Genomic DNA, 25,557 nt, shown 5'->3' on the forward strand with positions numbered 1-25,557 from the left:
GATGGTTAATTAAAAGTGCATAAAAAAGGGGAAAAAAAAGGAAAAAAAAAAATGAAAAAAAAAAATGATATGCCTAATATGAAACACTTAAATTTTTCATACCTTTTCCTTCTTTAATTTCTTAAAATTTCTTAAAATTTCATTACTATCTTTTCCAGTAGATCATTATTTCTCCCACCTCGAGTAGTCAATCTACTTGGTAGTTCAAGCCCATAAACTTTAGTAACTTGTTCTAAGTAAAAATATTAATCTTCAGTCTCCAAGGGAACTTAAATCTTAATGTACACGTGTATGAGTGCAATTATGTACACGTTGACGAAGGTTACCTACCGGTAGGCGGTACGAAGGCGAAGAGAACCTTCCAAAATATCGTAAGACAGTGCATGAGATAATCTCCTGCCGAGGGCGATGACGGAGCTCTGGTGGATCCTTCACCGGCGTCATCCCCTTCCTCGTCATCGTCACCACCACTAACCGTCAGTGCATCCGTAAACTGCTCCTTCCACGAACTCGTTCCTGTTAAAAAATTGTTAAAATATCAGATACTGTCGCGGCTTGATTACCGATTAGTACTAACATTAGCGTTATCTTTACAAATGTACGATAAATAAGAGAGTTGAGAAATGACATTTATTATATAGTATTTCCAAGACAAATTATATTTAGTTATTTATAAATATTATTCACTTGTCAAAAAGCTTGTGTTTAATCAATTTTAATCAATCGTGTGTGTGTGTGTGTGTGTGTGTGTGTGTGTGTGTGTGTGTTCAAAGAAAATCTACTGTCTTATTTAATAACTGATTTATTTAATAAAATATTTACATGAAATATTGATGTATTATATTATAATTATTATAATATTAATTTCAAACATTACTTTTCTTATAGTTTTATGCAAAATTATGATAAGATAAACTAATGTTTTAACAATCATATTTAATTATTTTTATTTTTGTTCTTTATATTGTCATACATTTATTTTCTGCTTACAAATTCCATGAATTTTGAATCGCATTAATATTAAAATTACGGAAATGTACATTGTTTATAATCATATATATATATGTAATCATATACATATATATATATATATATATATATATATATATGTATATATATATTTAATTTATTATATATTTAACTAAATTTAATACGTATGGTGTACAAAAAAAAAAAAACAAAAACTTCAAAAGTATAAATAATGATCAGAGCTTCGGTAGTGATATTTATAATATCATTTCCATATATTTATTTAATGTATTTATACATTATATATGTCTACTGCACTGATTTTCTTTCCACGAGTAAATTAATGTGCGTGTAATTTGTAACTGTGTGTGTAATTTGTTTGGAAAGTATTGCTAGGCAAATAATGTTAAAAAGTTCTTGATGTGGCAATATATTTCAGTATTTTTTTCACGTATTTCATTAAAATTTATTCTATAAATTTTACGAAAAATGAGCGTATATAATTTATGAAAGAACAGTTATTAAAAAATGCTTATGTAAATTAAGTAAATATATGATTGGATATTAAATGGAATAAAAATTTTAAATATATTCTAGATGAAATTTAGAATAAAATTTTGTCAACAATTGCATCGTCAATCACATTTATCAAACAGATATTTTTGTATATTATGATTTAGAAATTGTTGATTACATTTTAAATGTTATCCTTATCTCGTCGTAAATCCGTAAATTAATGCAATGGAAATATTTTAATTTGATAAATGTGATAAAATAAGAAAATTTAATTGTTACTTTTCTCCATTATTCATTGTTGAGTAGATATTATAGATATTATAGAATAGAAGATGTAGATTTTTAATTGAACGATACAATACAAAATTATGATTTTGGTGGCCACACGAAGCAGTATTTCTACTAAGTAAGTATTTTAATAATATTTATATGTAATATATTATAGTTTCAAAATATTGTATTATTGCTCGCGATTAGAATTCTTCTAAATATTTCTTATAAATCACGTACATCATATTGAATAAAATAATATTTAGCTCATTCATTATATTAGGTGATGTATTACATTTACCAAAGTTCTAAAGTTAAGTAAGAATATGCCGAATTTTCTGGACTACTTATTAAGTTATTTAATTGTAGCTTTTGTAGGGCTTATTTCATAAAATTACTTTCATAAGTTATTTCATTAGATTGTTGTCGGTGCCTATTTCGGGAAAAAGATGTTTTTATGTTTATCATTTATCTTAAATATAATTATATTTTAATTTTCACACAAAGTCTCCTTATTATTAATAAATGAAAGAATAAGGAAAAATAGATAAACCATATTACTTGAGCTTTAGTGAGGGAATGGGTAAGCATGAATGCTCACTGGATGTCGAGGTGGGCGGGGCTCGTGAAAAGTGCAAACTCCTCCACGAGTCCCCAGCTATGTATAGGGAACAATAAAAATCCGTAGTGACCTTCAGAAATAAAGCGGAACGTAGTGATTGTGGCTAATGAAATAAAACGGTAAGCCGAATTAGAAATGAAATGGGAGCGAGTGGCTCTGTCTATCATCCGCTTGTTAAGAAAGATAAGAGGAATACGACGACGATGAATATTCGAAGGACAAACAATCTTGGTATGATGCACGATCAGTCAAGATGTATTATGTCTTAACCTCGTAGTCTTTGAGCACATCGTAATATAGCGATCAGTTGCTATCGGCACGAGCAAGTGCAGTCATAAACGTATAATGATATAATATAACTTTTATATAAGCATTAAATTTGTTATAATTGATTAATTATTAATACGATTAACAAATAGCCAGTTGGGAGTGTTAGTAGTGGAATTTTCAATAAACGTAATTTTACTATTGAATTATGCTTTTTGCTTGTACATGACTTTTATTTGTCGAACTTCATCGCCCTCGCCTGTTTCATCTTTAAAAAAGGAGAACAAATAGTGTAAATAATCGATTATGAGTAGACTTTATCATTTTTCAAATTTGTGTTTTCTAAATTTCGCAAAAATTATGTGTGCGTGCGTGTGTGCGCGCGTGCGCGCGTGTGTGTATGTATGCTATTACTATGAAATAACACATCATATTTTGTCCGAACGTCGGGTGTTATTATTGAAATAGAGATGTATTAGAGAAATATGAAAGGACTAGAGGGAAAATGTGGAAATTAATGAGCAATAAGCGTCGCTGATTGAAAGAAAAAGTAGAGGATAAGTCGAGTCTGCAATGGAAGGATCCAGAAATCTTTTGCATTCAAACTCTCGTATAGCAATATAACAAGAAGAAGCTGACTTAACGCGCCAAAAGTGTGCGACTCGGCGTTAAAAGGAAAATAAGTGACGAGCATTGATTAACGATCGTTTCCATTATCATTTAACGATGTTATATCTTATTCTATTTATTTCTTCTTTCGCCCTCTTTGGTTACATTCAGGCCTATCCGGACGCTGCGCAAAACCTCTTCATATTTTTTTTTTTTGTTTTGTTCACACGCGCAAACATAATCCATCTCAAGATGACAAACACCTAACTTAGTTACGTGCTATCCTCCGACGCCAAAAGGAACCGGGCGGGGACGCATAGTCCGCCCCACCTTATCGCTCCCGTGACGGGGTCAACAGCTTCAAGCTCCGATCGAGATGCGATTTAAGCCGAGATCACTTGAATTTCATAATAGTGGCTTACTTTTATGAGTTTTACTATTTAACTAGTGAAAGAAGTTTTACAATCTAATTTTTCTTTCTGTTTTTTAATTCCATTGTTTTAACTTATGAATACGTATAGTATTCATTTATTCGAAAAGAAAAAAAACGTGTTTATGCTAATAATTTTAATATTTAAAATGGAGTTAATTTTCTGATGGCTATTATCCACTTTGAAACTTATTTCTCACTCTTCGATAAAGAAAATGTATGAATTATTTATGATTTATAATTAAACACACATATTAAAATGATGATTATATATATATATATATATATATATATATATATATGTATATATAGAAGATATATAAAGATTATTTTTAATGACCTATTAAAATGATATTTTTATAGAATTTTATGAAATACATAAAATAGACTGTCGAATGAAGCGTAAAATGAATCGAGAGGAGCGCGGAAGCTTTGATAGCAACAAGGATTTAATAATGAATAATTAAAAACATTATCTTTTACAATTAAGTTTTCTATTAATAATTTCAAAGAATTGCACGTTTTATAAAATAATCGAAATCACTGCATTTCATAGTGTGAACTACTGCGTATATGTATAAACTCAACACGCATCCTGAAAAGCAGAAGGAGAAGAATTATCGGATCAATCATCAATATACTTGGACGACTTTACCTTGGAATTTTTAAAAGAATTTAAAGTTTTTGCTCTTCTGAATATATAATGGTTTTTCTTTTTTAGAGAAATTTATAACTTATATAAAGAAAACTTTCGGTCATGTGATTGGTCTAATGAAGATGAAACAAACTTTGTAGTTCTCCAGTGTTATCTTGCATTATGTTTCATTGGAATAAAAACTGAGTAATTAGTAATACATTGATTATCGACAAAATAATTCATAGTATATTAAATTCATGTGAAATGCTCGAGTGAAATATTAATCTTTAAATTATTTATAAATTTTAAGAAAATGTTTATGATAATATCACTTCAATGTTTTTAATTAATTGAAAAATTATTGTAACCCAATAATAGTATGATATTTGAGTAAATAAGTGTGAAAAAGAAAGAAGGTGTTTGTGCGCTGTATGTGGGAGAGAGAGAGAGAGAGAGAGAGCGAGAGAGTGAGAGAAGAATCCATAGACAGTCGAATGAATATAAATGAGTAAGAAGAGCAAATCTATTTAAGAGATATGAAATTAGAACTTTAACTTTATACTTTTACTTATACTTTTGATATGATATATGATATGACATATGATACTTTTTTCTTTTTCTTTTTTTCTCTTCCTTTTTTTTTATTCTACACCATAAGCTTTTGAGTTATTTTTGCTGCTCCGTAGCTATGGATATGATAAGGAAAACTGCACATCGTAAGAAATGCTCGAGTGGTGTTATATGCAGTTCTTTATGCTAACTCTTGTATAAAGGACGAGATGTTTTTTTACAGGATAGTAAATCCAGTATTTTCAGGCTTTTATTGTAAATGGCTTTATCCCTTTATTTCAAACTATGTCTCGCTTTCTCTTTCTCATCTTATTCTTTAATTTTTTCATCCTCATCTATGTCTTTGGTCAAATAACACACGAAAGCTGCAATTGAATCTAATTATTATATAAATTATATATGCTATAATAATTGTAATTATTTGTATTTTATTCTTTTGTCCTTTACGATTCATTTTATAAGAGAACTTCTTCTTTAAGAAAATTTAATCCTGACCAAGATAATTGTCAATATAACATAAATCATTTTCGTTTAACCATGGCATATTTTTAATTCAACAATTTATACAATTAAGATTTATAATATAAAATCGAATGTTTTAATTAAATATAAACTACAACATTTTTTATTCATTTCATATATCAGAATTATTGATTACTAGATGAATAAATTCAAATGTACCTTAAAAATTGTATTTTATTCAATTTCATACAAATATTTTAATAATATTAATTTTTGTATTAAAATACAAATAAATTGCAGAAATTATAATAGTAAAGTACACATTGAAAAGTTACATTTTTAAAATGTATTTAAAAGATGAGAACAAAAAAAAAAAAAAAAGCTTGAAAAAAAAACAAGTAATCGAATTAAAGATTCTTATACGCTTACTATTTCAAAATTAATATTATTTGTTAATGTTTTATTAAGGATTTTTATAAAAACTACTCAAGCAATCTTTTAAAATCTCTTCCTTCTTTTTTTATTGAAATTTAAATTTTATTGAAAATGATCGTTTTCTCTTAGAACAATACGATTTTTCACTTTACGTAGTAGAAATTCTATCTCAACAATTTTTTTTTTTTTTTTTTTTTTTTTTGGGTTGAAATGTGATGACTTAAGGAGGTAAAAAAATGTAAAAAATATAAAACGAAAAAAATACTTTACGTTTAAGCAATTATTTAATTCTTGACAAAATATAATATTATATATCCTTAAACACTCATGTGATATTTGCTTAAGTTTTCTTAAGGAGGTAAAAAAATGTAAAAAATATAAAACGAAAAAAATACTTTACGTTTAAGCAATTATTTAATTCTTGACAAAATATAATATTATATATCCTTAAACACTCATGTGATATTTGCTTAAGTTTTAGTAAAAAAAAAAAAAAAAAAAATTATCGTTCTACAAAATAATTTACAACAATTGCATTCGTATGAATTGTTGAGTTATTATTGCGTAACTGACTTAATAAATAAGATCGATTGTGAGATATTTAGCGTTTGAAAAAAATTTTGAAATTGCCGTATTTATGAGTAAGTGAATGTAAAATGTAGACTATAGTGGATTAACTTTAAAGCAATTATTAAATTAATAATAAACATGATACAAATAGGCAGACTTTACAAGTTTTGATTTTAGTTCAGATAAATCATTGATTAATTTGATAGTTAATATTACTTATTTATTAATTGAATGTACAGTGTTTATATTACTTCACCCTTGTTAATTATTCTATTGTAACATTTATTCTTTATATTTGATGACTTAAATAACAATCGTTTCGGTGACATAAAAATTTAAAAATATGCAAATTGCTTTATGTATCTTTTTTTTTTTTTTTTTTTTTTTTTTTTCTTTTTTTTTTTACTTTTTTTTCTGCATAAAATGAACGTTTAAGAATAAAATTCTTAGAGACAGCGAGCGAGCTTTATTATTCTAATTATTCTAATACCATTTTCATTACTGATGCCAAGAAAACTTACTTGTTCTCTCACTGGTCTGAAATACCATTTCGTTCCAAGTTCTATGTATGATAATGCTGCGGTTAATGTCAAGAAACTCTTCAAATAATATCTGAAGTTTTATCATAGGAACGAATTATCAGTTTTCGTCGTATAATTTCAAATTAAAAGTACATCATAAAGTAATCAAAAAATAATCATAAAAAATAATTAATATTCGATTATTTATAATCAAAATACGAAAAAATATAGATACTATTTCTCATTATTAAGTTTATTTATTGTTAAATCGTTAATATTTACATCATATTACTAATAGATTAAAATCATAAATATTAAAAATTATAAATATAAACATTATAAATGTAATAATAAATAGAGTTACATTGAAAAGAATTTACAAACTCGTAAGAGAAACAGTTATAAAAAATTTTTTAATCTTTTGTATCATTGAAAACCTATTAATTTAATTATTCGTAAATTTTTTTTTTTCTCGTATTTCATTAAACAATTTTATTATTAATGCCTTTATACAAATAAATTAAATTTCTGTTAGCACTTTGTAACTGTTTACATAATTATTAGTGTCGATTATGACATTATAACAACAAAAAATACACAATAGGATTGGTGAAGTAAATTAGTGAATCGTAAAGCAGATTTAATAGATTTATATTTAATTTTTATAAACTCTACGTTTTTGTTCTTTTATAATATTAATTATTTACTTGATATTATTATATAGTCTCAATTATGATATATATTGAAATGTTTTTCCAATTATTAAAGATTTTTCTGTTATCTGTACCGCCATTGAATTATTAAAAATTTGTTTATTTAAATAAATTTCAAAGTTCTTAAAATTTTAATTCAGAAATATCTTTTCGGATATTCTTGAAATTTTGAAAATTTGAAACGAATACCAGTTGAAATATGAATCTATATACTCATTTTTAATAAAATCCCTCAAAGATTTAATTAATGAATGATGAAAAAAATATAATTAAATAGCAATTTTAATGATGACATAAAATAGAAGAATTTTTCTATGTTATTGTCAAATTAAATCTTAGTCCCAACATATTCTATGTTCAGATCTTATAATTTTAATTTTAAGAAAATGTCACCCTTTTTTCGTTCGTAGAAAGCCATCGTTGTTTGCTTATGCCTTTTAAATATTTCATTCTCCCAATTAATTCTCTCCATTTAAAATCGCATCTTAACGCTTTTCAGAAAATATGTAATTTTCTGCTATCTTGATTTCATCAGTACACGCAGTGCGAGGATTTTATTGCTACGAGTAGAAATTGTAAAGCGAAGGAGGACAAGATTGAAGTATAGTATTAAGCGTAAGAGCTTCGTAAAATCGAAAAAAAAAAGCGTATTTTGCGTTCACGAGACGATTGCGGTTACAATATAGCGTGATAACTTTTTTTATTCAGGCTTCTGTGTTGAAGAAATCGTTTCCGCTAATAAAGTTACTGACCTCCACTTATGAAGCAGCCAGACTAATTTCGATAGCGTTCGAAAGGGAGTGTAGGACGATTAAAAAGTTGCATAAATTTTATAAGAATCGTAAAAACTTAGCGATATAATCGCACTGCATTTGCTATTATTGTTTTATTTAGTTATTATGCTTATTTAATTATTTGCAATTAAATTTAAAAATAGATTTATCAAGATTCTGAATAAATTTATATCGTATTGAATTTTATGTTTATTTCGTACATAAGATTGTCATATCATATTTTTGTCGATTCAAGCTGCCAACCTATCAAATCTTTCGTTAGAAACAAACATATAGAGCATAGAAATTTTTATAAAACTACGTATTCTCATAGTACGAAGTACTATAAACATAAGAAAATAAAATAATATAAATTTGCAATTCTTGTATATTTCTTCTATACCATATATATATATATATATATATATATATATATACATGCACTTGTATAGTTTTTGTTGGCAGATAAAAACTGCGAATTTCATTATAAATAATATGAGTAAATTATGAGTAAATATAAGTAAAGATAATAAAATGTCAGAGATATAAAGTTGAGCTCCTTTCTTTAAAAAGTTTCTCTTTATCTTAAGTACCGTTATTATCGGCAAGTCAAGTTACAATTGTATTATAAAAAGAGCGAACATATTTTTTATTTTGAGACAGAATTTTTCTCCACGAGCATGACCTACAGCATTATCTAGGCGTCCTCACCACCTTCCTTGTCAACACGATAATAATTATTTTCTATGATATTTCTTGCTCTTAAATTCTACTTTCTTTCTTCTTTATAATAAGACGATATTAAGATATCAATCAGTATATTCTTGTCTCTCGAGTATTGAAAACCTTTTCAGTAATTTTCACTAATTTCTATTCTTTTGGAATTAATATTACTCTAATGATAATATTATCGAGTATTTACGATCAAACTTTTACTTACCTCGATATATTTTCAAACAGGCTTATTTCTTTTATGATAATTAATAAAAGTATTAATTACATTACATTATTCTTATTATGTTTGTTAGTTCATTTTGAAGTAGAATACGTTTTAGTTAATATGACTTTTGTTTATGCGTTTTCATTAAATGAACAATGTACGAAATAGCAATTTATGTTATTTCTGTTAATTCAACGTAATTTTACATATTATTATTTACAATTTTTAATATAATATTCAGTATGAGTACAACTAATATGAAAAAAATTAAAAAGTTTCTTTTAGTATTATGATGAATTTCGGTATTTTAAACTCCGTAATAATAACTCATATTTGATTGTTATTGATATATTCTTCTTCAACTCATCATTTTCTTATATTTATATGTAAAATTAATTAATTAAGATACCGAGTGCTTCTATAACAAAATATTGATTATAAAATTGGTAATTAAAAATATATAAAATCATTGAATTATAATAATATACGCGAATATATCGAACAATTTATCTCTCTCTTTAACTCTCTCTCTCTCTCTCTCTCTCTCTCTGTGTGTGTGAGTATGCGCGTGTGTATGCGTGCGTGCGTGCGTGTGTGTGTGTGCGCGCGCGCACAAAGGCTTTAAAAATAATGTAAAATGATAATATTGAAGATAACAGAATATTAATGTATCAAGTGAAGCTTTTTCCCTTCAAATAGAACGAGAACTTTAAAAATGCATTACTTTAAATAATGCAAATAGTAATTGAGTTTTTAAGTGTGTATACCTGATTGGTCGTAAATTTTGCATAATTTTTGAGGGGTATAATAAATACGCGTATACATGGTCGTCAATTTTCATTATGGAGTAGTTTTTTCGTAAATTTTTCTTTAATAATATATCATACTGTTATAATATATGTTATATTGTTAGCAAATATTAGTAACTTGTATAGAATAATTTTGATTCATAATATTATTTATACAGTCGATATAATGAAATAGACTGGATTTACTAAGCTTACCAAGTCCTTGATTGAAATTTAAATGAAGAATTACTAATGTTACTTACACTTCATTAAATATTATCTATAATACATTCAATTTGGTTTTACTTTAGTTTTTCGTTTATTAGATATAAAGCATGCATAATTGTTATATTGGGCATCCTTGAATTATTATTAACATATGTCCAATTGCTAAGGAATGAAGATTAAATAGTAATTTTCTTATGCATATATAAGAGTAATAAATATATGTCGTACCTAATATTATCGATGCATTAGCTCTTTGAACTAATTTATCAACGGTATTCTTGAATTCTTTAGACTCCTTAATTCGAACCTGAGCACGAAATATCTCACCAAGTTTTGGTCTGCCTAGAAGTGCCATTTTCTCTTCTTCCGAACGCTCCTCCGGTGATTTCATTTCCGCTGCAACGGCTAGTCCTGCTTCAGCTACAAATAAAATTCTATGAATAGCCGAACACTTCATTATTATCTTGTAGTATATAAAGGATTCATTTATTCGTGGAAAGGAACAAAATACATTTGATTGTGAAAATTTAAACAAGTAATTTTCTAAATTCCTAGTTTACGTGTGTGTACATCTATTGCAAACTTGTATCGAATGTATTTCTATTATCACTTAAGAATATGGAAAATTTGGGAACAAAACGCTCAAGGCTTTTCTTCATCTGAATTTCAAGTTTCGATATTTCGTTTCCATGGCGAATATATTTTTGCTATTCCATTTGGGCTGCCGATGCCTATGTAAATTCCATTTGAGTTATCATCACTTTGTGATCGCAGACAATAGTCTTTTTTAATATACAAACACATGTTATTTTATTCAATTTATCACTAATACTTAAGATGTATTTAATTATATTATTTTTACTTTTTAATAAACTGCCATTATGAATAATTAAATATTGATATATTTAAGTATGAGTTTCAATTTTGAATTGAAATTTTCAAATCAATATCAATTATAGATTTATAAACCAATACATTTAATTTATATTATCAATTCCTAATGATACAGTACGTTTTGATCTATAATATTGAAATAATACTTTTAATCATTTCGAATGGTCTCGTGAATATACAAAATAATTAAATTTACGATATTTTATCGCTATAATTTGTAACATTGTCGATTATTTCAAACTGCAATTTATATTTTGTACTTCACTGTTATAAATTTATTTATAATTGTAGTTTAGTTTAGTAATCACGATTTAGTAAGAATATAATTTCAAACATTTTTCTTGATTCTACTATACGAATAATGTAGGATGGCTGAAAAATTTATATTAAAATTATCCAGCGAATAGGTGCACGGGATAGTTGATTACTTATTCTTGTCTGACAATTTTTTATTTATACTACTTAGAAAAATTATGACGAATATTTATTGAAACTTTTCAGACTATTCAATTGATCTTTCAATTAATAATATTAGTTCTTGAAATATAAAGCTACTTGTTGTATTATATTAAAAATATGTATCTTTCATATAACTTAATGTAAAAATTCGTCAATATTGAATAATATTATAAATGTATATTTTGAAATTCATTAATTCAAAACATATTATAATAGACAAACGTAGTTTCCCAAATTTACACTTTAGTCGTTAATTATTTTAAATATTATTTTTAATGTTATAAATTCTAGTGACTTGTAAATGTAATTGGAATATTGATTAATGTTAGAGATCTTATGTAGAACTTTTATGTAGAATTTTTCCTGTCTAAAGCTTAAATTGTAACAATTTAATTTATATTCTGACATCACAATCAACACACACGTTTGTTTTCATTATTCATGAAATAAATTATATTCAAAGAAATACTAACATCAAATACTTTTCATTTATTTGAAACAGATACAAATAAATATAAATAAAATAAACATAAAAATTAGTTAAATATAAAATAAGATAAAAATATGTATATACTTTCATTATGGCTTTATAGGTAAATATGCATATATAGATTTATAATTATTTTCTAGAAATGTATAGAGAATCGAAGGCTAATTAGTTGTTTTAGCAATTATATTGAATTTTTATAAACTTACAATCGATTTATTCTTAATCGTGCATTAAAAATGTCCGAGCCTTTTAATTGTTTAACGATATATTAAAATATTTGAATTTACTTAAATTTTTTAAACATATCATGATTTATCGAATCAATTTTTATCTGATTCAAAGTCTTTGAATTTTCGTAACTGTATATCTTCGTTTATATAAAGGTACTATTTTTTAAGTAATAGTTTGTTTTTTATTTTCATCGACTCTAATTATGTATAAGTTATCAATCAATATATATATATATATATATATATATATATATATATTTTTTTTTTGTTGTTGTTGCTAATTATGTAAAATATATACCTAACAAAGTTATGTCGCAAAGCTTACTCTATTGTATTGCGAATATATTTTTTTTTTAATTTAAATCGTCTTTCTAAAGCAACTAAGTCACTTTTACTTCTTGTAGCCCATGAATTGTTTTCATTTTTAATCAATAACATTCATTCGATCGATCTCGGTTAATAAAGGTTAAGTTTTGCCCATAACGTTATTATTAATTTTGAAATTTTTTTCAAAAATAATTATTAAAAATTTTAATAATATTTATATATAGTACATAATTTTCTCTAATAATGCTTAGAATATATCTTATAAACATGTAGGTGTAGTGATATTAAATGTAGATTTTTCTTTATAAAGTTTATAAATTATGGTTGAATGATTTATTTAAAAATATTACATACATGCATTTATTCAGTTCTATAAATAAATAAAAGGTAATATAGCAATATACGTTTAGAGAATTAATTTTATTAAAAATTATACGCATAATTATTGAGTTATTATTTATATTTCTTACATAGTTTAAGTTTTTTTTTTCATACGTATACTTTAAAAGAATATCATTTACTGGGGATGTTTTTGCAATGGAAATTATTGTATGCAGCCATCATTTTATATTTATAATTCTGAAATATTAGCATTATATTGTCAAATTCATTTTTATTGTATTTTTAATGGATTTCTTGTTAATAACATCTCCAATTATCAAACTATTTAATCTTTAATATTAACCAAAACAAACAATTAAATTATGGTCTTCAAATGAAAATATTTAGACAAAGATTTCCTCGTATTTGTAATACATGATCTACAAATCTTTTATTTTACGAAATAAAATTCGTGTTTATCTGAATTTTACATGGCATAAATTATTTTCTGACCAATTCTCATCTAAAATATACTAAATACTTGCTGCCTTTAATTTCAGGATATATACTATGAAATTATTTACAAATAATAGTAATTTTAGATTAATAAATTGTAATGTAAGAAATTCTAAAATAATTCTCATAAAAAATAAGGGCTAAACTTAATTATTTATTAATTAAGTTTATTATCAACGATGTTCTTATATTATCTACTATATCAAATATTCATATTTATCCAGATTTTATTAGATCAACGATATTCCTTTAATATTTAATTTTCTAGCTCTTGGAAAATATAATTTTTTAGTCAAATTTTTATTTACATTTTTCTATATTTAATATTGTCCAACATTTACATACATTATTTTGAATGAAAATTTGGAAATTTATATACATCTACCAAACCAAATATAAGTAAAAAATTGGAAAATACTGTGAAATGTAAGTATTAATTATGTAAATAAACATTAATTAGATATCAATGCTTTATTATCAGTTTATAAAAATTTTTTTTTTATGCTTCACTGTGTACGTATTATTTTGTTAATATGAATACTCTTTATATTTCTAAATATTTATTATTTATTTTACTTTGATAAGATTTTTCGATTAATATATACGCACACTGATATAAACATATTTATTGACACGTGCACAACCGAGAGCATACACAAGTATATATAAGAAAATAATTATATTTTGCAGGAGTAAAAGTAAAATATTTATAGAAACATTATGACTATTATGTAAATGTAAATTTGTAAATAAATGACTCCAAGCAACTATATTCTTCTACTTTCTTTCTCTAAATAGCTTTTGCTTGAGTTAACTGAATCGATCTTATCTTTTCTTATTCATGAAACGTCTATTGTCTCGTTCAATTGGCTGATTGCTAAGCGCCATTTCTTATATTTTTGTGTAATTTTGTCTACTCAATTAATATTAGGTTTCTTCTATAATTTTTTATTTCTTTATTCTTTCCACGAATTTTTCATTGTACCGTTTCCCTATCTCGCTTTTATTTAAGACGATAGAGATTGCTTACTCTCTCAAGTGAGATTAGGATACATCGAAAATCGATAGCTGCTCATATAATCCCGTCGATGGTGCACTGACTAGTAATTTGTTTTTACTATCCCATTCTTATCATGTATATATATATATATATGTTTATTCATATATAATTACAATGGTTTGAAAAGTTTTGAAAACTACGAAAAGTTAGTTACTGTAAGTTATTAATATTAATTGTTAAGAATACTATTCTTAATTAAATAGATTAATTAACGTTGAAAGTTATTAAAATGAGGATAAAACTGAATTAAGAAAATTATCAAAAATCAAAGCAAAAATAGTACGCATATGCATATTTGCAAATGTGTATAATAATTTCATAGAAAAGAAAGGCAGAATATCTTATAATTAAAATAGCAATTTCAATCATTACATTATTATAATATTGATTTACTTTTTATATTTTATCATTATAAACCGTATTTTGTAACAATTATATATATATATATATATATTGATCTTTACTTGATTAAAATTTACAATTACCAAGTAATTTACAGTTACTACTAAAATTTTTGATTTCTAAAATAAAATAAAATTTATTTATTTATATTTTTAGATAGAATTTTTAGATACTTTAAAAAATACTTGAACTAAATATTATAGTGCAAAAAATTTCAGACAAAGGGCACTTATAATAAAATCAATAAAAAGAAAAAAGAAAAATATAGTTTCATAAAAACAGCTTCTTTCTTCTATATTAACTCGAGTGAAGATTTATTTTAAAAAAAAATATAAGTAAAATACATCATAATTTAGAATAAATTTTAAAGAATTTATTCATATGAATGAGGAAGATCAAAATTATAATTACTATTTTAATATACAGATTTTGAACATTCACAAACATTAAAAACATTATCGGAACTTGATAACATATCAATATATGTAATAATAGTTAAATAATGTAAATTATAGAGAGAGAGAGAGAGAGAGAGAGAGAGAGAGAGAAGGAGGAGGAGGAGTCAGAAAATATTTGTACAATATAAGTTCAGTTTGGTAGTTGAAGGAAATTCTACCAGTCTTTAAATGAAAAATTAATTTTATTATTACAATGTATAAATTATGTGGGACATAGGGAAATATAAAAGGAATTAAGTGTCAAGAACTCAGAATGTACAAATGCAGCGGTTGTAATATGTATAGAAGCTGAATTATTAAATAGAGAGAGGGTGCAAGAGAGATAGCAAACGCTATTATAGATGATATTCCATATGCAGTATTGGAGTAAAGTATAAGGTCTCCACACAATTATAACAATAAACGTTTTCATAATAAAATTGGAAATGACAATATTCTTCCCGACTAACAATTGTGATTAAAAACATTATTTTCTATTGTTAGTTCAGTATTTAGCTGACAAAGGAAAAAATATGGTAAATATGTAGAAAATCCTTTGGAGTGAATTATAATTGTTGAGAATATGACGAACATGAATGAATAATCCTATTTTAAAGGGATTCAAGATATTGACAAAGGATCTGCCAAAGCATAGATGATCTTGTTACTACAGCTAATACTAATAACGGAAAATAAGTAGAGAAATAACAAGCACGATTTGTCAAATCTTATACGTATGCTTGAGAAATTTCAAAAATATCTATTTTCGCTTATATGTATATACAGATATACACACGCGCGCGCGCAACCCTGAACACGCTTGCTCGCGTGCACGCTCAATCATAATTTAAAACAATAAAAAAAATAAATAACAATTATGCGCTTGTGTATATATGTACGTTACTGTTGTACATATATTTCGTTACTAATATTAACTTTGGTATATCGATATCCAAAATAATTAGATAATATATAAATATCTGCGGACTGTGAATTTATCATAATTTAGCGTATTCTAATATAAAATTTATATATTTATATTTGATAATTTCATAATACTTCACTGCTGATAATATTCATAAATATCTTAGAATAAGATAGTTAATACAATTCAGAATAATTCTTTTTTTAAGTTTTAGTGATATTATATCTCTATTTATTATAATATTTGTGTTTTTTTTTAATTAATGCTATTGAAATTTTTAATTTATTATATTGTTTTTAAAGTAATTTTTCTTCATGATTATTTACAAAATAATTTATTAAAACAATGTAAATTGATTTGTAATTGGAAGATTATATTAAATTCGTTAAGTACAAAAGAAAATATCAGTATAAGTAAAAGTATGGAATAAAGCGATTCATTATTATAATTGAAATTAAAGTTCAAGAATAGAAAGTATAGAAAGATAATAAAGGAAAAATATTAATCACAATAAATATCTATTCTTAAATCAGAAAGAAAATAAATAACAATAAAATTATTTAATATAAATTAATAAGATAAGTTAATAATAGATTACCGTAAAATTATTCAATAAACGATAATATGGTTTTTGAAAGATAAAGTGAGTGTTAAAAATTTTAAAAATAAGACATACTCTACATTTTTTAAATAAACCATTGGAATTGTTACATTTATACTAAAATGAATTATATTTTACGTAGACGTAGATTTTACGTAGAATATTAATAGTAATAATATTGTAGAAAAATAAGAATAAATATCTGTGAACATAACCTTAAATTATTGAAATAATTAAAAAGAATTGGCTAGAAATATATTTATTATTTTAAATACATTTCATGATTAATTGTTCATTATAAGCAATGATAAATATTTTTGATATTCTATCATATATGGAATATATGTTATTCAAATTCAGAAAGTTGTATCATTTTAGCAACAAAATATATAATATTTTACAAAAGGTCCATAATAATTAAATATAATTATTTTATATTAAAGATCGAATTATAAATGATTTACGTATTTTTTATTGTAGTTAAAACTAAATTAATATGAATAAATACATTTTTTTGTAATATTAAATCAATCACTTTTGTTATATCTGTATACTTTTTTTTTCTTATTTATTTATTTATTTATTTTTTTTTTTTTTTTTTTTTTTTTTTTTTTTTTTTTTATTTTTTTTTTTTTTATAATACGTAAAAGTCAATTGAATAACAAATTTTAATGTTTAAATCAGTTAACAAGTAATAAAAACATCATTAATATAATATAGACATAAGCTGTAAGTTTTCACTCTCATAACGTTTTAAATTGGAAAAATTCTAGATCTTCGTGTCATAAGAAGTAAATTGTTATTAAAAGAAAATATAAAATGAAAATCTTAAATTTTTTATTTTTTATTTTTTATTAAGATATAATATAAGTAACAATAGTTTCGAGTGAGATTGATAAAAAGTTCGTAAAAATTATTAAAAAAATAATAATAAAATAGGGAATAACTCTTGGCTTCGTTTTCTGCAAAATACGATTCATATTAAATTAATGTTAAATTTTCTTAGAGTTCGAGGAGCAAATATAGACAATTGACATTTCTAATTTCTAAACATCAACATACTTCGATATAAGAGATCGATATTATTGCATCAAACAATAGATATTTTAGTAAGTTGAATATTCAAGTTTGTTCGTACGTAAGTTGGCCATTAATTTAAAATGATAATATAAAATATGTTTTAGGATTGTGCCAAATATATGTAAGATAATTGTATAATTCATGACTATGCTAGAGTTCGGATAAATTAAATACATTTTATATTAATGTATATTAATAATAAAAAAAATTCAACGTAAATTATATGATAAAATTATGAATAATGCTAATAATAAGAAGGTTAAATTTATTATTTAATTATATCTATTTAAAAATTAATAGAAAATATTTGTCAGTTAATTAGAAAAGATTATATTAATTCGCAATCAATAGCTTATAATATAATAAAAATTAAATAATAATTATAGTCTGCTAGCAAGTAGAGAAAATAAAGAGCATAATCATGAATTATGAATACATCATCGAATATAAGTAGGAACAATAATTTTTATCTGTAATATATTTAATTCTATCAATTGCGATGCACTGCATAAAATAATGATATCTGAATTCTGTTATCGTGGATGCAGCTCAAATATCTCATTTTCATATGATGATGACTTGCATAAATTGCAGGCATCGACAGTTCAGATGAAGTAGAAAATATATCGTCCGAAATTGAAGGTCGAGTCCTGACTTCCATTCTTGGCAAAAGATTTTCGCGCACATTTATTCTCATTGTTTCTATAATCTTGAAATTTTATAAATAATACCCTAAATCAGAAATAGATATTACAAATATAAGCTTTCTTGTTTAATTATTAGTCTGTTTCTTTTTTTCTCTTGCGACTCCCTTCTCTCCATATATTTACATATACTCCTTTCATGTTTACAACTCCTTAATTTATTACGTTCTTGTTATTTTTGTTATTATTTATAAAATATAATCATGCTGCAATATAAAACTTATATTTACATATATTTAAAATTGGATTTATTTTCAGATACTTTTTTAGAAATACAATAAATACTTAATAGAATCTTAATGAATTTAAAATAGTTTTTAATTTCTATGAATAAAAATATATATTGCTTGTATAATTATAAAAATGAAAGTTTATATCTTTTTCATTATATTTCATTTATATTCATACAGCGTACAATTTTGATAATTATAACTATTATTATTGTTGTTTGATGTTGTTAATATTGTTATTATTATTATTAATAACCTCAAAAGAAAAGGGAATTAATCGATCTATCGTTTGGTACAAAAAATTTCTGCGACTATTTAAAAAAACAAAAACAAAAAAAAACAAAAACAAAAAAAAAACACTCTAGTATAGTATTGTAAGGCTTATGTTGTAGTAGTCAAATATAAAAAAAAAAAAAAAAAAAAAATGTTCGAACACCGAGAAATTCATATGTATTTGTAAAAATAGAAATTTTTTTTCGCTTTTTCTATAGATATTTAATACTTGACAGCAATAGCGAGAGAAGAATATGTGCGAAGAATATTTCAAGGAGAGATGATAAAAGTTACTATTGATGGAATTTATTGTCATATAGGCAATAGATATGTTTTAGATATCCAAGTTTCGCGGTTAGAATAAGTCATGACATAAAGTATGCATCAGGGAAAGTCGAAAGAATAAAAGATTATTTTTTATTATTATATTTTCTACAGTTTTAGGAATACTATGAACGAGAGCATTAATTATTATTATGTATAAATAATTGAACGACCTAATTAAAATCAATTAAAATACATATAATGAAGTATATGATTATATCTTAAAATGTTCTTAAATTATGTTTCAACAATTATTCAAGTAGTATAGATATTACTTTAATTACGATGATTTATCATACAACAAATACATTCTAAACATTCTGAAAAATAACTTTTCAAAAAAAAAAAACAATAAATAAATAAATAAATAAATAAAAAAATAAATGACAAAGTGTTTAAAAAAGCATTATATGATGTAAATATAATTTTACATCAAAAATATGAAAGTGTTATATCGGTAATTGATTTAATTTAAAAGTACTTTGAGTTACTTAATAAAAAACTTAAATTTTATTACTTCGACAATAAAAGGAAATAAATGACAATAATTTTTCAATTTTACTTATTACAATAATTTATTAATTCATGCAATTTAGATTTATATTCAAATTCTTTAATTATCAGACTCGATGAATTTGTATTTTTATAAAAAAAAAAAAAAAAAAAAAAAAAAAAACTGTCTAGTCACAATCGGTAGTAGATTCTTGTTCTTTGTTGACTTGCAAAAGTTCCATACATATAATAAGCTGATGAATAGAAATTTTTATTGACATTATAATTGTAAGGTAGAAGTGAAAAAGCCTAAGTAGAAGTGAAAAATTGTAGTCGATCTTTTTCGAAAAATACGTATTGTAACGTTCATAAGAATTTTTTTTTTTTTTAGAAACAGAATGACAATTATTCAATTATTGATATAATGAAATAATCTTTAATATACTACGTAGAATGATAAAATTATAAAAATTGTAAAAGAATTTTTTGTAATTGCGATTTACATTGAATTCATTATTTGTAAAGCTACTTTTTATAATTATTTATTTTGATTTTATTTATTTATATATATATATATATATATATATACATTTCAATTATTTATGTCAATATGTTTATATTATCAGACACTTATTAATAAGTGAATCAAGACAATGGGTTGTTATTAAAATTTAAGAATGATAAAAAAAATATCTACGATATTTTATTTGTCAAAATAAATTGACTTGTGTGAAAATAATAAAAACTACTGTTAAAATATATATAGACTATAGTAATAAAATTAATACAGAATCACTAGAATTTACTGAATATTTTTTTACAAAGTTCTTTTTAATATTGTTGAATGGTAGAATCCAATTCAATAGAGAGAAAATCATTCATACGAAAAATATTTAATTCAATATTCATATGGAAAATGTAAAAATCTTATGTATTAAATGAATGATTAAAGAATTGCATAAAGTATATTAAAACTTATAAAATTATATTAAAGAATAGTAAAACCTTTTACAGCATTCATTAATATAAAATTTAATGTACCTATAATATTTATAATTTTATACCTTTAATTATCATTCAATATGTACATGAATTTTTTAGGGCCTTTCGTATAAAAAAATTCTTTATAACACTTTAATAATAATGACAAATAAATTTTCTCATTAGTAAATAAAATAGTATATAAGATGTTCAATATTGTCAATTGTGTTTTTATGGAAATTCTCGTATAAATAAAACTTTTCTTATACATTGTATTCAAATATTTAAGTTATTTAATGGCATTATTAGATATATGTAGGTATACAACTAATATTGTCAATTGACTTTATATAAAAGGTTTTCGTGCCTTTTTTTTTTTTTTTTTTTTTTTTTAAATACGATATTCTTCATTATACATATGATTAAAAGATTAATATTTATGAATGTCCTTAAGCACAATGAGATAAAATAATGAAACTGTAATCGATGCAGGAAAAAAATTAATCCACATAATTAAATATTAATTATTTAAAATTTTAAGAATTTTTTAAATCAAACATTGAAATATCAAAGTAATATTCTAAAATAAATGGAAAATCACTTGATTTTCGTTTATAATTAATATACGTCCGTTCATTGTGATCGTTCAAATTCTATAAGCATTTTTTAAATTACACTCGTCATATCAAATAAATAATTCAACGATAAACTTTAGAATGATGTTTTCTTCTTAAAGAATTTGAATTTAATAAATTACATGTCAAACTTAATATCGAACTGTAACTTTTCTTGTACAATAGAAAACATTTACATATTTTATTTAATATTTAACAAAAGTAATACAATGATTTAATATAATGAAATAATTATTTTAAATTATCTGTAAAATAAAATTTATGGTCTATGTAATTTATGCATTTATATAAATAAGTGAGAAAATCAGAAATACTTTTAATATTTGCAATATATTATTTTTTCGATAAATCTTGGGTGAAAGTACTATATATCTATGATTCAATATAAATAAAATTCAGAAGCAATATTATTTTATTTTCAAAATATCCTTTAGAAAATTTGCAATCTTTAAAGAAAGTATTATCTAATTTTATATAGACATATACATTAAGATTTTTGCACATTACTCCTAATTTAAAAATGAGTGTACTAAGCTATATATTTTTTACTTATTATTATTTATTATTATTTTGGTAAAAAGTCTATAAAACTGCATATTCCAAGTTCTATTCACTTTTATTTTTATGATTGCTCATACAATTATGTTATAATCAAAATAAGTACATACTTATACGAATATGTTTCAATTTTTATATTAAAGATCAATTCACAAATTTTCAAAATATTATACCGAAGTCGCGAACATAGATTTTATAAAAATAGTACTAAGTTAAAAAAAATTGGATTTGAAGTTTATATAGTAGTGCTTTTACAATAATTATTATAATATTAAAATATTAAAATAATAATTATTATTAAAAAATATGTGAATATCCAAATATCAAAATATATGATGATTGAATTGTATATATAAAAGTTCATTGTATTTCACTAGATTTTATCATCCATTTAAACCTGCAAAAATATATTGCTTATTTTTCACATTTGCTTTTAATTGATTTAGTGGATTATAATGAATGTCTTCGGTTTAAAAGATATTACTTTGAAATATATATACATATTAACATAATAATTTCTTTGCTTTTCTAGATTATAATCACTTAATATATATATAATCTTTTCCAAACAAATAATATATATAATCTTAGTTCTTATTGAATGATTAATTTAATTATTAATCGTTGTATTTATTATCTCATTTTCAATTAAACTTGTAAAGTCTTTATTGAATAATGAGTAAGAACAACAGAAATTTTACAAGAAGGTAATTAAAAAAAAATTTTAATAAAAAAAATTTTAAATACATTGATTTGTAATTCTAAATTGTAGATAAAAAAAAAACTATATGTAAATAATTAATGATCGTTGCTTTCAAATTTAAAAGTATTTTGGAAAAAGTACGAATTTAAGGATTCGATACATCTTATTCAAGCTATTAGAATTTTACAAGATGACGTAAATAAATATTTGTATAAACATTCTAGAATGATTCATACTATATTCATTTCTATAATTCTAGAATGATATATTCTAGAATATATAATTACTAATTATTAAAAATAAGTTAAAAAAATTGATCTACATTTTAATTTTTGCATATTCATATAAATAAATATGGTAATCTATTGCTATGTTTTATAAAATTTATTTGAAAAAATAAAATAACTAAAGTAATAGAGTAATTTCTAACGGATAAAATGTACTATAACTGTAGTAATTGCATCGTTAAATAATAATTAAAGTAAATGAATGTTGAATAAAATATGGTTAACAATTATAGAAATTTTATTAAAAAATTTCTGGTTAAAGATGAGATGAGAAAATACACGTGTATATGTGTAATGATCTATTATTATGATTAGATATTAAATAGAATTAAATAGAAGCTGCGATGATTATGGAAATAAAAATGAAATTTAAAATTAATTATATTTACGTTCCAATGGTCCTCGTATATAGCTTGTCATACCTTTCTACAATAAATTAAACAATTAATTTAGAAACTTACAAGGCAACTTTAATAACAAGAGCACAACGGAGTTCAACATATACGTCTACCCACTGACAATCCTTAAACTTGGTCCTTCAAGTTTGTCAGGAACTATTTCTTAGCATACCTACTTACACGCGTATGAACACGTAAACAGAGATGAGCAGAAACGTCCCTGTGTAGTCTGTCGTTCCACTACTGCCTTGGTAAACTATATGCAGGATTCACTCGTAAGTCTCAAAAGCTGCAAATGACGTTGGTACTGTTTAATCAACGCCTAATTGCAGAGAATTTTTGAATCTTGGAACTGTAGAAGTTGAATTAACTTTGTATGTTATCATGAATGTCATTGATTATCTCGTTTGCAATTAATTTGTAATATTTATCCATAGCGTTTAATGAAACATCTTCATATAGATTAATATATTTGACGATAAAGCTTGTTGTCTTGTATATTTAGCTGATTTATAAAGAGGTTTTAATATAATTCTAGCGATATTAAGCAATTACGTTTTTAATTATATTAAAATGCTTCTTTTAAAATTATTTTATGACATATTTTTCTAATGCTACATGTAGTATTGCTGCAAAAACAATGGTTAAAGCTTAGAATTGTGACAATACTATATAAATACGTAGATATTAATTATTATGAATATTATAATATAAATATTTTTCACATATTTAACAGTTAGTAAGCAGCTAAATTAGAAAAATATTTGCTATTGGTGATCTTCAATATATGTTAATAGTACATTAGTTTACTATACAAAAGACTTTTATTTATGCGAATACATTATTTTCTAACGTCTTGCACGTAGATAATTGAACAGAACAATTCTATTAATTATTATTAACTATTCCCTTCGTATATTACATTATGTATAGATAATCTTTATTTTATAAAAATATATAATATATAATCAAATTATAAGTACTATTTATAAATAAAAATGCTATAAAACTTGAAATACCAACGGCTCTTTGCACTTTATAACTTGAATTATATTTCTTTTCAAAGAATGACAACGTGTCATCGGAATAAAAAAACTTTAAACAAAATAACCAATAAGTTGTTAAGGTTTCCCTTAACAAAAGGGAAAGTTGTTTAGTTTTTGTTAAGTTTTCATCCACTGGAGTGGAAAATATTTTCTAAAAAAAAATCTATCGATTAAAAAAAGAGGTTTTGTTTAAAAAAACTGTCTCTCTTGAAAAATTATTCTTTAGTTTTATATTTAACAAGCGTTATGAAGTTTGTCATATATGTTTATATGCAATAAAAATTACATTAAATGTACAGCAATTTATGTTTTCTAATTTTTATTCAAAGCTTGTACAATGTACATATAAAAAATCTTAATATTAAGTATAAAAGAATAGGCTACTGTAAGGATTTTTCTTTTGTGCTGCTCATAAAAAAAAAAAAAAAAAAACTATATAACTCTTGCAGATACACGGATGTTTTTTTTTATTTTTTATTTTTTTTTTTTTTTTTTTTTTTTTTATATACATTGTTTCTTATATAATCTTTACTTCCGTGTGTTCAAAGTCATACAAAATGTAATAAAAATGAAAAACGAAGCGCGTTGAGTGTCACTATCGTTGTTCACAATGATTTGTTGTCGACTGAGCACATTTTATGAGTTATGTACTTTAGTCATTTTTAACTTGATGTTAATATACATGAAGCTGGTTTTTTTTTTATTGCAAACTGACATAGTTTGGTCTAAAAATTTTGAATCCAATACTAACAATTCGTTCATTCTTCCTTATTTTTTTTTTCCTTTATTTTTTTTTTTCCTTTATTATTTTTTTTTTTTCTTTCATTCTCTACATATACGACGGCATTTATTTTATCTTTACTC

General features: G+C 23.5%; 1 protein-coding gene across 1 annotated transcript in view; it reads right to left on the bottom strand.

The window, feature by feature from the left end:
- The window catches only part of Calx (sodium/calcium exchanger 3), a 127,118-nt gene that overhangs the window by 69,198 nt on the left and 32,363 nt on the right, over nt 1-25,557 (bottom strand). Inside the window, exons 4-5 of the mRNA XM_011498181.1 lie at nt 10,549-10,740; nt 331-516 (exon numbers count right to left, since the gene is read on the bottom strand). Coding sequence (XP_011496483.1) covers nt 331-516; nt 10,549-10,740 — 378 coding nt within the window. The remainder of the gene's footprint in view (nt 1-330; nt 517-10,548; nt 10,741-25,557) is intronic.

The sequence above is a fragment of the Ceratosolen solmsi genome, unplaced genomic scaffold (genome assembly GCF_000503995.2).
Source record: "Ceratosolen solmsi marchali unplaced genomic scaffold, CerSol_1.0 scaffold14, whole genome shotgun sequence".
Lineage (NCBI taxonomy): Eukaryota > Metazoa > Arthropoda > Insecta > Hymenoptera > Agaonidae > Ceratosolen > Ceratosolen solmsi.